A 14467-nucleotide genomic window follows, 5' to 3' on the forward strand; every position below is an offset into this window, starting at 1 on the left:
AAACGAGCCATCGGAGCCATCACTCTCTGGCACCAAGTAGCTGGGTAGCCAGGCATGGCTCAAGATAACTCCCCAGGAGACTCAGCTTGTGGGACCTTCATCACTCCGCCACCCCTCCCCCACTGTGATGGTTCTAGAAGGAAGAGTTAAACCAGTGGAAGCCCAGGAGCTGGGCTCTGCTTCTGCTGCTCTGCTCCCCTCTTAGTACCCCTGTTCCCAGGTCTATGCCGAGCTCAGGCCTTGTAGCTCTGGGACATCTGGATGGCCTGGGTGCTTCAGGCCTCATGCCCCCAGTGCCCAGCAAGAGGTAGCCAGTGGCGGGGGGGGGGGCATGGTGTGGCCGCCCTAGGGCCACCCTTCCTCCAGCAAGCAGGTCTCAGGCCCCCATCTGACCAACCCAGAGAGAGGCCAGCTGTGCAGGGTGTTTTCACAATGTCCCGTGCTCCCGGCCGGCCCCCACCACCAGGATCCACATACTCAGTTTAGATTTTAATGCCCCCATCACTGCCTGGTGTGGCTTCTTCCATCAGAACATTCTGTGTCGTTCCTCAATCTGAAACCCATCCAAAACCCCACGTCTTGTTATCAGGGACTGATTTTGCACACGTGCTCAGGGATGCTGGGAGACGGCAGGCAGACACTTCCATCGCCTAGCCACACCCTCGGCTGCCTCTCTGCCTTTTTGGGTACCACTTCATCTCAGGTCCAAGTCTGAAGACATGGAAACATTTCTCCCCCCGGCGACTGGTTTCTTCGTAGACGTGTGAGACTCATCTCCCCAGTGGGGCAGCCATTTCAAACACCCGCTTAGGAAAATTGGATTTTCCTTTCTTTGAAGCCATTTGTAAAAGGAGGCTAATGGTGCCTACCTGCCCCCCACCCCAACCTTAAAAGCCAGCCATCTGCTACCACTGAACCCTGGGAAAACAGACCTCCTCCCTAAGCCTGGTAGTTTTACAAAATACAGAGTAGGAACCCAGGAAATGTGCCCAAAAGCCCCCTCAGAAACAGCACCCACCAACTCACCCAGGGGCCAAGCTCTCCATCTCTCTCCCCCTCCCCCCCCCCCCCCGGCTGTGGTCACTAAGATGGAAGCCACACCCTCTTCCCCACGGCCCCCTGGGCCGCCCCCCCACAGCCCTGAGAATCAAATGTGACTCCCACCCAACACCCAGGCCCTTTGCAACTGGTCCCTCTCCCCACCCACCTCTGCCATGGTCTCGGCCTCCCACGCTTCTCCGGGGAGACCCTCTCCGCGTTCGTCCTGGCTCTCCCTTTCACATGCCCCCATTGCCACTAATACCCCCACACACTAGCCTCTGGGGGAGTCCTCCTTCTAGACTCTGGTTGCACAGCCTCAGCATCTTCTCATCTCCAATTACCCTGTTCACTTATGAGGTCTTGAGGAAACCTGAGCCCTTCCGCTCTGACCCTCGTCCACCTCAAGCTGGCTGCCAGAAAGAACTGGAAATGGAGGAAGTTTAAAGCCAGCGATGCAGGAAAGGGTGCAGCAGCCACAGCTGGCCTGCTCCATGGGCAGGAAGATGGCAGGAAGCGGGCAGAGGCGAACCCTGGGCCAGAGCCTTGTACCCGGGAGGGTAAGTCCCGCAGAGGGCAGGGCTCCCCCGCATGGAGCGTGCAAGACCCCATTTCAAAGCTGGTGTCAACCACCTTCACCCTCCCATCCACAGCACAGAGCCAGAACGAACAGCCGAATGGCGCCTGCCATCTGCTCAGCCTTGTCACAGGCACACCCTGGGTGAGAGACACAGCCCCCGGCTCAGCAGATGCCCAGGGTCCCCGGCAGAGGGAGTGACTGGCAGAGGTCAAGGTGGGCACGCAGGACCAGCAGAGGCATGCTCCAAGTTCCCAGCAAGGACAGGCTCTCTTGAGAAGGAAGGTTTTCCTAGGAAGGGGTCAGTGGCTTGCCCCAGCACCCCCTGGAAACCCTCTCAGGGGCACAGAGGTCGGTCACGGAAATGTAGGGCTCAGACAGCCCCAGCTCCAGCTCTGACTCCAGCAAGGTGACGGGGCATAGCCTTACCTCTCCCACCGAGTTAGAGAGAGCCTGGACGATCTTCTCGTGGGCCGTGGCCACCACACTCTGCCCGTTGATCTCGATGATGCGGTGGCCGACTCGCACGCCTCCTCGCTCTGCAATGCCCCCTCGCATGAGGCTGCAGATCTAAGCAGACACATGTCAAGTCAGCACACGAGTCCCTGCCACGCCCGCCAGGAGCTCACTGCCATCCCCAAACCAGAAGCGGGGACACTGGGCATGCAGAGGGAGAGGCCAACAGGACAAATGCTTCTGCATGCCACTGCTGACTTACCATCAGGGACATCTATGATTGGGACTAGGTTAAAACACACAAGTCAACAGCACGGCCTGTGGGAGAACCTTGCGGGCCCTCGGGAGATCTGTCCCCCCCCCCCTCCAGCCATCCCAGGGCCTCAGTTCCTGTGTCAGGGGAGTGTGGAGGGCTGGTGGTGTGTACAGCGGAAGCACATTCTGGAAGATTCCCCACTGGCTCCCTTCTGCTCCTCTTACAAGCTAAGAAGTCACTGTCTCCATCTCACAAGGAGGTGATGAATTCAAGAGCCAAAAAACGGGAAGAGTTTGGGGAAAGGACAAGGAAAGCTTTGAGCTTGTGAAATTCACCTAATATCAGGCCGTCAGAAAGGTGGATGCCTGCCCAGACAGCGGGGAGACGGCAGCGGACCCCGGAGGGTGAGAGTTGCCGGCTCAGGAGAGAAGGGGGCCAGCTGCACCCCGATGCTGAAGTCCTGGGGATGTTGTGGTCAGAGGGAGCAGAGGAGACCCCAGGTCCCTGAACCCCATGCTGCTTCCAACAACGCAAGGCAGGGGCAGAAATAGGTCCAACAGCAGGGACTCTGGGGCTGAGGTATCCTGACGGCCCACCCACCGCCGGAGGTCTCTTTCTGACCTGGAGCCCCTCGGCCAGCACTGGCCAGACCCCGGGTGCCCCCTCCCCAACATTAGCGCAGCAGCCCCGGAGGGCCGCACCCCACCAGCCATGCTGGAGAATGAGGAAGGCCCAGCCCGGAGCCAGGCTGGAGCAGCCTAGGCTGTCTGGACCCTGTTGCCTAGGTGCGCGGGGGGCCACCCCATGTCATCTAGAGCCCCCACCAAATTCATGGTGAATTCGGCCTTGTCCTTATGGTGTCCTTAATTTGAAAACACCATGATTACAGCCCCTGTCTCCTTGAGGATTTGGTCACTTTTTAAGACATCTTCATACTTGAGACGGCAGGGGACTCCAGCCCAGAATCAGGAAGGGTGACTCGGGTCAGCGCCCTAAGACATCAAAGGTCAGCCTTCCCGCAGGAGGCACAACCACGGGGGGGTGTTCAAAGCAGGCAGGACAGCCAAGCCCTCTCTCTGCCTCACGGTTCTTCTCATTCCAGGGCGAGGCTTGTCATTATCCAGGACTCTCCTCTGGGTCTTGGAGGGAACGCCCTCCTGCCTGCACCCCTGGGACTCCTGCCTGGGTCACAGTCACCTTGCATCCAACCCCAGGCCTGGCCTGCTCATTTAGCTAGGGCCTCTGATTTCCGAGGCTGCTGGGGGACGACACTCCCCCTTAGTATTGCTCTCCCTCCTCCTGTCCCCAACCACAGGACCTGGCATGGCAACGTTTGAAGCTGAGACAGACTCACTCCCAAGGCCACTGACCACAGGTTGACCCTGGCACCGTATGCAGGATTCCCATCTGTCCTTTGTTTTGCGGATTTTGCCTCATCACCGATGCCACAGACCTTTCTCAACCAACCATCTGCATCCCTCCCAGCCCTCGGGATTTCTGTCTTTCCGGTACAGGACACATGTGCAGTCTGAGGTCACAGGCCCAGCCGAGTGGACTCCTGCAGCAGAGCAGGCCACAGTCCTGGAACCTGAGCACTCAGGTCAGAGGGGGTCGACCAGGGGGCTGGCAGAGAGAGGGACGCAGGGTGGCCTGACTGCCCAGTTCTCCATACGAGAATTAAGGAGAATTCCACTCCTTGTCTCCCCGCCCCGAGACGATCTGACAGCATTCTGTGCCCACTGAAATGGGCTCTTCGAAGGTCCCAAGGAAGATAGTTCACAGTGACCGAGCTCGCTTCCCAGATTGACCAAGCGTCAGGGAGGGCCCAGTGTGCTCCCCAGCAAAGAAGCTGGGACAGTCCGTGGAAGCTGCAATCTTGGTTCTGTCCCTGCCAGCAGCCTCCTCCCTAGTCATGGAGATTCAGGGAAAGAAAGTGAGAAGAAGCAGGAGAGACAATGGCTTTGCACCTTTAGAAGGAATGGCCAGCCAGAATCTGGGGAGCAGGCAGGGGGAGAAGGCAGAAAGGGGGGGGCAGGACATGCTGAGGAGAAGGCCGTGTGCATGCACACACATGGGTCCTGGCCTTCCCGAACGAGGCATGTCCACAGGAACCGAGGTGTGTTCCAACCTCATGGGGCGCACTTCTGCGGGGGGAGAAGGCCCATGTCTCCCAGCGGGAGACTTCCTGATGTCCTGAATGGTGGTGTGGAAAGAGAGAGGAAGGATCCGTTTAGAAATAGCGCTAACTGGGTCATCCGGGGCCTGTCTGCAAACTAATGCATTGTACATTGGGTGTAATGGAGCTGAAAATGGAAAAAGCACTTGTGCGAGACTAACTCAGATGTCAGCAAACTTTTCCGGGGAATTCGGGGGAACTTGGCTGTGTGGCATGTACTCACCAGGAAGCACAGTGGTCCCTGCACGCTTAGTGAGAGGAGAGACTGGCGGGCCCAGCCCCGAAGCCATAATCAGGGCCCAGTGGACACTTACAGGGCTCACTAACACCCTAGCCTTCGGTACAAATGTATCAGCCTCTGAGCTGCTCACAAGGGCTGCCAAGACCGTGCACACGCTCACCCACTGCCCCCTGGCACCTCGTACAAGCGGGGACTGTGGGCACGCTCTTCACAACTGCTGGCCTCTGGCCTGATCCCTGCTCTGCCACTTCCCAGCTGGGAGACTTGGGGCAAGTTCCTTGACCTCCCTATTCCTTCGTCCTCTGTGAAATGGTAACAGAAAATGCTGTTCCCTAACAGGACCAGCCTTGCAGACACCAGCAGCCCAGGGATGCCTGAGGCTTGTGGGAAGAGCTTCATTTCCTGGTTGCTAGAACTGATGCATGGCCAGACGCCTCAGACAGATGGACCAGGAGGCCTAGGAGTATTTGCAACAGTGAAACTAGAACTGGAAAAACAGAAGTCCCACACACCCAAGTTACCACAGCACGATTCACTCCCATGGGGTGGGGGATGGAGGCAACCCAGTGTCTACTGACAGATGCATGGAAAAGCGAAATGTGGGCTAGTCATCTATGGGAATATTACTCAGCCCTGAAAAGGAGTGAACGTCTGACGCAGGCTACAAGGTGGATGGGCCCTGAAGGCATTATGGTGGGAGTTAAAGAAGGCTGGTCCCCAAAGGCCAAGTACTGTCTGATTCCACTTATGGAGGCATATAGTGAGGTCAAGTTCAGAGAGACAGAAGGTACAACGCTGGCTGCCAGAAGCTGGGCTTGGGAGAAAGGAACCGGAGTCGGTGTTTGATGGGCGCAGAGTTCCCCTTTCCCACAGCGAAGACTTCTCGAGAGGGTTGTACAACGTACTGGACGCTTGGAAATAGTTAAGATGGTAAATGTTATGTTAATCGATTTTACCACAATTGAAACAAACAGAAGAAACAGATGTCCTAGGAGAAAGCTAGGGCTGAAGTGAGGGAGGCTGATTCTAAAACCCATTACAGCTTCTTAGCCACACAGGGCCTCTCGTTCTGGAGAAAAGGCAGGCTAGGCCAAGTTCCAGAAGGCAGTCAGTGCCCAGGCTAGCACCTCTCCCAAACACACACACGTGCGCGTGCACACATGTACACAGTATGTGCACATGCACATGGGTGTAAATGCACGCCTGCCTGTATGCAACACATACGCATGTACATGCCGACAGCTGTGCAGAGAACCCCTCCCTCTCACTTCTCACGTGACAGCACCCAGACTTCCTGAGCCGCCCCAGTGCTGGGACATCCTTCCTCTAACCACTTACCCTGCACGCTGGCATCGGCCACCTGCCATGGGAAAAGCTTTTGTAGTCATCAGGCAGAAAACCACAGTGGGTGTGTGCAGGAGCTGACTAATGCCATCTCCCAGTCAGGTGTCCTGCCCCCGTCCGGTCTTGCTGTGGTCAGGCGGGGTGGAGGTGGAGGGCTTCCCGGGAGCCAGGAGTCCGAGTGTGGGGCTTGGTAAGGGTCGAAGGGGACCCCTGAGAGCCTCATGGACAATGAGGCCAGGGAGGCCACTGGTCGTGAGAGACATGCCAACCAAGGGACAGCTCCACTACTGCGAGGCAGCAGGGGACTACAGGGGAGGGGACAGTGACCAGGCCAGGCCCCTGTGGGGAGGCTGGGTGGGTGGGAAGTCAAGGTCCGCCCTGACCATGCTGTGAAGGGCAAAGCCAGCTCTTCTGTCCCCAGAGCAAGCAAGCCCTTGAGAAGAGTCAGCACCCTCGGGCTTCCTGAACGTTCTCCCAAACACACTCCTCCCATGAGGCCCCCGCTGAGCAACCGAGCCTGTGGCCCTCGTCAGCCACCACAGATGAGGAGACATGGCCTGAGCGGTGGCTGTGGCAGCAGCTGCCTGGGGCCTCTGAGCATACAGGGAGCTGACCCTGGACAGCCAGCCCCCATACCCCACACCTGTCCATGGCACGGGCATGCCACGGAGCAGGCACAGGAAGAGCCTGGGCACCGCTGACCCGAAGGCCACTGCTGCAGGGCCCAGTGGAGATGGGGGACTGATCTGTGCAGCCACCTGCTGCCCATTTTTTTTTTTTTAAGGATTTTTTCTTTATTTATCTGACAGAGATCACAAGTAGGCAGAGAGGCAGGCAGAGAGAGAGGAGGAAGCAGGCTCCCTGCAGAGCAGAGAGCCCGATGTGGGGCTCGATCCCAGGACCCCGGGATCATGACCTGAGCCGAAGGCAGAGGCTTAACCCACTGAGCCACCCAGGTGCCCCCTGCTGCCCATTTTTTGGGTCACCGGGGGGCTGCCTCGTGGCAGGAGAGACCCTGCGGATTTGTTTGCTTTACCTACAGCCCTCCCTGGGGCCCGCAGGGCCAGCTGCCACATACTTGGGAGCAACTCCTCAAGAACCAGCCCAGGCCCTAGCTCTTTGCCACCAGCCCCCTGCTGCTTCTCATCCATGGTGTCACCCCCAGACCCCAAGCTGTGCATGCACTCTGGACCTGTGGCAGATACACCAAGAAGTGACCAGCACTCTGCCTCAGGACTCCTGTCTGCGCGTCAGTGACCAGGGAGGCACAACCCAGGCGATGCTGCCTGCAGAACTGGGTGTCATCACCCCCTCAACTCTGAGACCCCCAGAGCCTAGATCTGCTGCTGCCCTTCTCCCCACCTCTCCCAAGCGCTCAGAGAAGCGCCTCTGCCTGCCTCACTGCCCTCAGCTTCGCAGTCATTGACATGGACCGATGTGCCCGTCCCCACCTGCAGAGACCACCCCCCTTCACCCTCCCCAGGAGAGCCCCCCATCAGCCATCCTGCCTTCTTCCCAGCCACCTCCATTCCACTGTCTCTGGGAAGGAAGCCTCACGCTTCCCTTCAGACCCACCGTACCTGTCCCTCACAGCTGCTCACCTCACCTCACAGCATCCCCTTCCTCTCCTGCTTGCTTTCACTTAGCCGCGCCCCTTCCTTGCCGCTCCTCTCCCCCTGCCCCCACCTTCTCCCCCACAGTCCCTGAGGGCCTCCCTGGCTGTGGGCCCTGGGGCCAGGTACTAAGCCTCTCTGTGTGGCGGTCACCTCCTCAAGACGACCCACACTCCTCCTCAGGCAGGTGTAATGAGACAAGCTGAAGAGAGGCAGGGGTTTGGGGAGGGGGTGGCGTCAGGCTTGTCCTGGGCTCACGGTCCCTGAGAAGAGGCAGCTCTCCCTGCCACCACACGGTAGCCGCCACCACACGGCAGCCGCCACCACACGGCAGCCTCCTCCACGTGGGAGGGAGGCTCCTTGGAAGCAGCAGCGTGGCTCCCAGGCAGGCCCTGTGTGAGTGCTTAGCATGTCGGCGGCAGGTCAGAAGGCCCCGCCTGGCGCCTCCCTGATCACGGGGCCCCAGCTCATCCACACCGTGCTCCCAGCAGCTGCTTTATGCCCAGGGCACCCACCGTAAGCAGACTGGCTGGGCAGGACAGGGTCAGGCCACACCCCCACCCGGCCAGCCTCTGGGCCCTGACCTGGACAGAAGTCCCCAGAGGGCTGCAGACAACCTAGCCCCAGGCCTGGGTGCAAGTGCCAAAGGGGCGTTCTCCTCTGCAGAATCCGGGACCAGTGGGCCTTCTCTACATGTCTCCGTGTACTTCATGGATTTTCTCCATTAACCCTCACAGTCGCATTTTGAGAAGAGCCCAGAGAGGTTAACTGACACGCTCAGGGTCACACAGCGAGGAAGGTCTGGCCAGCGCTGCCTAGATGCCCCATACCCTTTCCCTCTTTGTCACAAGCAGCAGGTGGCCACCTTCCCAGCCTGCCATGTTTTGTGCAGTGTGGGACTAAGTCCTGTGGGGCCAGTGAGGTGTGGCTAGAAATGGCAAGGACCACACCTACGTCCCCATCTTCCTGCAGCTACTGGCCAGACGTAGAGCAGCGAGTGCGGGCTTCCAAATCCCAGGTGAGGGCACGCAGACTGACCTGACCACCCCCCCCCCCAGCCCCACAGCAGACTGTGACCTGAATGAGGAACCAATTCAGTATGCTGAGATTTGGAGAATATTTGTTACACCAGCAAGGGCACACTAACACAGAAGGGACAGAAATGGCCCCGTGACTCTCCCCAGCACAAGCACCTCTCCACACTTCTGCACTGGATAGCAACAGGGAAAATTTTTGATCCCTTGACAGTTGTCTTTCTAGAATGTTCTCCCATTGTGTTTCTTCCTTGCGCATGGGGGCACCCATACATATCTCCCCTCCCCTGACAGGACTCCCACCAACTGCACGATCTCTTCCTCAGGTCTTTAAGACTCAAAGTTGGCTTAAGCAATCTGGAAATGACCAGCCTCCCCTCTTCTGTCCTCCGTCTGTGGCCACATCTTTGCCCACTGGGACCTTTGCACGAGAAAGGACCAAGGAAACAGATTCACTTCAGCCAAAGACGGGTTAAAGAAAAGGCAGGAACCCTGAACTACGAGCTTCAGCCTGAGGAATAGGCACAGATGGTTGGGTAGACTAACACTCACTTGAGCCCAGAATCACCTCCTCCTGGAAGGCCTCTGCTTCCTCCATGCCTAGCCAGTGCAGGCACCTCATAAATGGCTCTGAATGGGTGAACGAATGAGTGAATGAGTAAATATCTGTTTGCTGAGCATAGAGAGTAGGATGTTGCCATTGGCCAGATGTGTCCAGACTGCAGTGGTTGGAAACAGGAGGGACCAGCCATCACGGGGACAAGGATGCTTCGAGCAGGGCTAGAGGGACCCACCCATTCCTCCGACACACACCAGCCCTCCCTCCCTAGTGGGAAGGGACCTGCCCCTGGAAGAGCTGAAAGCTCCCGCCCAGCTGTGCCCACCCACCGGGGCCTGCGCCATCAGAAGCGGCTGCAGGGGCAGGTGGGTGGAGAGCTGCCCCCGACCCCCCGCACGGGCTCCCTACATCCAGGCCCACACATGCACAGTGGAGGTGGCCAAGGCGGAGAGGGCAGACTCACGATCCCATTCTGCACGCTGAAGCCCAGCTGGTACTTGAGGTCAGGACGCTTGATGAGGACCGTGGTGACCGGCGGACAGCTGACGATGTTGAGCTTCACCTGCGTCTGGTTCTTCAGACCCTGTGGGACGGGGCGGGAGTCACAGGGAGCCTCGGATGCCACCTACAAGCATGTGCTCGCCCGCCCATACCGAGGCTGAGTCAGCGGGCAGGGCGGGGGGTGCAGGGGAACAAGGCCGGTGGGTCAGCCCCCTCTCGGCCTCCAGGTCCCTCTGTGCAGCCCGTGTGTGCGGCGGCTGGCTACCCTGGGCGGCAGTGCAGGCCATGGCCCGCTGTGCTCTGATACGCCATCTGACCCAGATGAAACCAAGCTGCTCATGGAGACAGAGGCCAGGCCCTGCCCACCACCGTGCATGACCAGCGGGACAGCACCAGGGTCACGGGAAGGGCCTCCAGCTAACACTGGATGCAGGAGGAGCTCCTTCTGTTTAGAAGGACCAGGAGGGGGATGCCTGGGTGGCTCAGTCGGTTGAGTGGCTGTCTTCAGCTCAGGTCATGATCCTGAGGTCCTGGGATTGAATTCTACATGGGGCTCCTTGCTCAGCGGGGAGCCTGCTTCTCTCTCTGCCTCTGTTGCCTCTCTGGCTACATGTGCTATCTCTCTGACAAAAAAAATAAATAAAATCTTAAAACAAAAAAAAAAAAAAAAAAAGAAGAAGAAGAAGAAGAAGGAGGACCAGGAGGAAGCCTTCCTCCAAACAAAATGTGCGAATGGCAGGGGCAGAAACAGGTGGTGAGGGGCTCAGTGAAAATCTCTAAGCAAGAGGACCTAGTGTCCACAGTGAGACTTGGCCAGCTGAAGCCAAGGGGGACATCAGGCCCCAGAGAGGTTGTGACTGTCAGCAGGTGCCCCAGGCCATGGCTGTGAGGATAAGTCCCCGCAGACGAAGTCTCTGGTCCCGCGGCTGAGGGCTGTGCGGTGCCTACCTGTCTGTCTTCTAAGGTGATCGCCCAGCAGGTGACCTCTGAATGCCCTTCAGCTGTCAGGCTGATGAGGACACAGGCCTGTCCTCCAGCACCAAGACTGCAGCAGGTGAGGAGGGAACAAGCCACAGGGGGCTGGGGGCAGAACGCCCACGGACGCCCCAGGGCTGCCCCCAAGCAGGCAGAACCCACTGTCTGGAGACCCTGGACAGGACAAAGGCACAGGAGCGCCAGGCCCCTGGGCCGCCTCTCTGAGCTTCCTGTCCCAAGACTCTTCTCTAGCCAGGGCAACCAGGCATGAGGACCCCCCAGCAGGGACTGGGAGCTCAGCATCTCCCAAAGCTGCAGGCTCACGGGCCAGATGGTCAGAGCCGCCAGCCCTGCTCTCAGACCCCTGCAGTGTGACCAACCCTCCCCATGTGCCCAGGAAATGGGACTCTTGGTGCTAGTCTGCGAAAGTCCCACACATGCCGGGTCACCCTGCATCTGGGGGTCCTCAGCCCTTGCCTGGGGTCCATGTCCCTCAGAAATGGCATCAGTGAAACCAAATATCCCATTCTCACCCCCAAGGGCAGCTGGAGTCTCTCCAGATCTGTTTCCTCACCTGTCAAGTGAGAAAGGACAAGGTAGTGAGAATAAAACAAGGCAGGGGCCCCACGTACACACCTTGATGATGCCCTGACAGGTGGCCAGGGGCAGCCCCACCAGGCTGGTGCCGTTGATGGACATGATCTGGTCCCCGATGCTCAGCTTCCCTGAGCGGGCTGCCGGGCCGCCGTTCATCATGTTCGCCAGGATCACCGTGGGCAGGATGGAGCCCCAGCCCGACTCCACCACCACCACGCCCAGGATCTCGCCCTTGTGCTTCTCCAGCTGCAGCTATAAGGACATGAGTGGTGAGAGGTGCCCGTGGTGGGGGCCGGGGAGCTGTGCGCCTACCACCTCACTCCGGCCTCGCCTGGCTCTGGCTCCCAAGCTTGAACCAGGAGCACAGACACCCTCCTGCCCATGCCTGGCACGGACCCCTCCAGGCCCCAGCGGGCCTCCAGGTCCTACCTCTTGCTCTTCTCACCTCCCACCAACCCATGGAGGCGAGAAGAATGATAGACTCCAGGACTCAAATCTGCCCCCGGCTCTTGCTCTGATCTAGAAAAGTCCTACCTTCATTCCACTCCAAGGCTCACTCTCAGAAAGCTGCCTGTCATTCATTCAGCACTAAGTCTGGAATAGTCATTCATTCATTCATTCACTCATTCATTCAACAGCAGTCTGATTATTCCTTCCCCTGGGCAGTGCCCCGAAGCTCCCCATTTTGAAGATGCTTCTTATATGCTTTTCAGAAACACCTCCTGGGTGCTGAGCTCCAGTAGATGATAATAGCGGCATTAAAAGGCACATTTTCAAGGTCATTAAGACTGACTGTAATCAGCTCCTTTGTTACAACAACACCTCATTTCACACACAAGTGCTCAGCTCCAAAGGCAGGCACAAATGTACTTTCCGGGGAGCGCTTCATTCTGCCGTGAGGGTGGGGATTCGCATGAGGGCCCTTCGAGCGAGCTGCTCCAGGGCATTGTGGCGGGGGGTCGGGGAGCTCTGGTGTGCAGGGGCCCAGTGTGGGTGGTGGCAGGGGCCACAGCAGTGTGGCATCCTGTGATCTGCCCAGGGTGTGTGTGTCTCACCTCCTTGCAGTTCTCAGAGTTGGAGAAGTGGATGAGGTCGTCGTTGTACATCTCTTGGGTGTTGATGATGTCGCTGTACTCTTTCTGGCTCAGGTCTTCCGGGTTGATGCCATTGGCCCGCAGGAATTCCTGGTAGGCCACACTGAAGGCCTGGCCAATGGACTGTGCGATTAGCTGGGCCTGTGGGCACGGAGAAGCCCACTAGCGACCGGCACAGGACCACAGGCGCCACGCAGCCAGGAGAGGAGGGGCTGTGACAGGGCTGGGTGCAGAGGCATGTGTAAGCCTGGGGTAGGCCCTTGCCTGGGCTTAAAGCAACAAGAGAGAAACTGCAGGCCCTCCTCTGGTGATGGGCTGTCCTCACGGCAACACCCCACGGTCAGCCACCTTAGGGGGAGCCTCTTTGCTGTCTTGAACTCAGCAGGGCCTGATCCTATCTGCTCCCACCTGAGCCATTTAAGTCCCAGACCATCCAGGACAAAGTACAGTTTCAAATAAAGTCCAGAAAAATTATGGCTTGTTTGCTAAACATCTTATTTTCATTGCTTTAGCTGAAAAATGTACTATATTTTCTTTCTTCCCATCTTATTCCAAAAATAAACTTAAGTTGTGTGTTCTTGGAGGAGGGTCACAGAGACTGAGCTGTCTCCCCAACATTTATGTCTCTTTAGCAACAGAACCCAATGTCAACTGGGGAGGTACGGTATATGTCCAGCTGTTCTTGGGGGTGGGGGGCAGTGTGGCTGTTTCAGGCTGACGCTGATGAAAAGCACAAGACCTGGAGACACCAGTACAGACTCTACAGAGCAAAGCATGTCGTTCCATTACAAGGAACCACTTGTGTGGACGTCATTGAATTTCTGACACTACAGAGTGCTAGACATTGAAAAGTCATGGACAGGCTTTCCCTCTGGTTTTGACCTAAATGCTTAAATCTCTTTCTCCCTCTATACACTGCATGCTTTAAGTGCTACAAATGAGTATGTCTCTGTACCAAAGTGGGCTGGGCTGGACAATAAAAGTAGAGCTGGAGTATGGAAAGCTTTCCTGAAATAGGTAAGGAGTCTAGATTGAACTGCCCTCCCACACTGGGCCCAGAATAGTTTACAGGAAGGACAGGCAATGCTCACTTGGCAGGAATAAGCCCTGCTCGCTCCCAAGACCAGCATTTTGGCTGCACTGCTTAGGGCGGACTGGCCAGAGCTGCCTTCCCTGGAGGCCACTATGGGACACCCCCGCCTGGGCACATGTGGACTGAAGGGTGGAGAGCCCAGAGATGGTGCACTGGAGAGCAGCAGAGGAACAGCCAGGGCTCTAGCAGAAGCTGGGAGTCAGACCTCGGGAAGAGGCCAGAAGAAGGTAGGGGCGGTGAATGAGAGCCCAGGACCTGCCCTGCCCGACTGGGGTCCCAAGGCTTGCTGCCGGCTGCCCCCAGGCCTCCATGTCTGTCCTCACTTGACTGTAGTCCTCTGACAGGGAGGGGTTCTGAGAGCATGGCTCCCTTCACCCCTGTATGGATCGCCTGGTGATGCTGTCTGATGCCCTGGGGCTCTGTCTGGGGCTCTGCCTGGGTGCCCCACCCCAATCCATAGAAGCTCCTGGGGACAGTGAGGCCCTTCATGCCAGGGTGCAATCCAGGAACTCTAGGCACTTCCCCACCAACAGCTGGGGGCAGTCTCCCAATTCCCCATCTGCCCCAAGTCCTGTCCTAGTGTCCCTCCCAGCCAGCCTGGGGGCCACACTGGGAACCCTGCAGACAAGGGGCTCCCCTGTCCCCTCAGCTCACAGCCAGGGCCTGTGGGTGTTCAATGCTGTGAAGCCAGGAGCCCCGCTCAGGCAGGGGGGAGTACAAGGGGCTCAGAGAAGGGTTGGCTTTGGCAGTTTGGCACTCAGAGGCGGCCTCCTGCAGGAGGTGGGGTGGGGGGAATGGGAGCTGCCACACCCCAGCGCTCCTTTGCCTTAGCACTTTCGCCTGTGTGGGTCATATACCCTGGCCTCAGTCCTGGAGTGTCTGAGCTCCATCTCATAGAGGGAAACTGAGTCTC

The 14467-nt window shown here is 58.1% G+C and overlaps 1 protein-coding gene across 5 annotated transcripts in view; it reads right to left on the reverse strand.

Annotated features, from left to right (window-relative positions):
* APBA2 (amyloid beta precursor protein binding family A member 2) overlaps nt 1–14467 on the reverse strand; it is a 243712-nt gene that overhangs the window by 1748 nt on the left and 227497 nt on the right. For all 5 annotated transcript variants that reach the window (XM_032342243.1, XM_032342242.1, XM_032342245.1 and 2 more), the window contains 4 exons: nt 12423–12602; nt 11407–11619; nt 9758–9877; nt 2045–2185 (listed from right to left, as the gene is read on the reverse strand). In XM_032342243.1, coding sequence (XP_032198134.1) covers nt 2045–2185; nt 9758–9877; nt 11407–11619; nt 12423–12602 — 654 coding nt within the window. The remainder of the gene's footprint in view (nt 1–2044; nt 2186–9757; nt 9878–11406; nt 11620–12422; nt 12603–14467) is intronic.

Source organism: Mustela erminea, chromosome 5 (assembly GCF_009829155.1).
Source record: "Mustela erminea isolate mMusErm1 chromosome 5, mMusErm1.Pri, whole genome shotgun sequence".
NCBI lineage: Eukaryota > Metazoa > Chordata > Mammalia > Carnivora > Mustelidae > Mustela > Mustela erminea.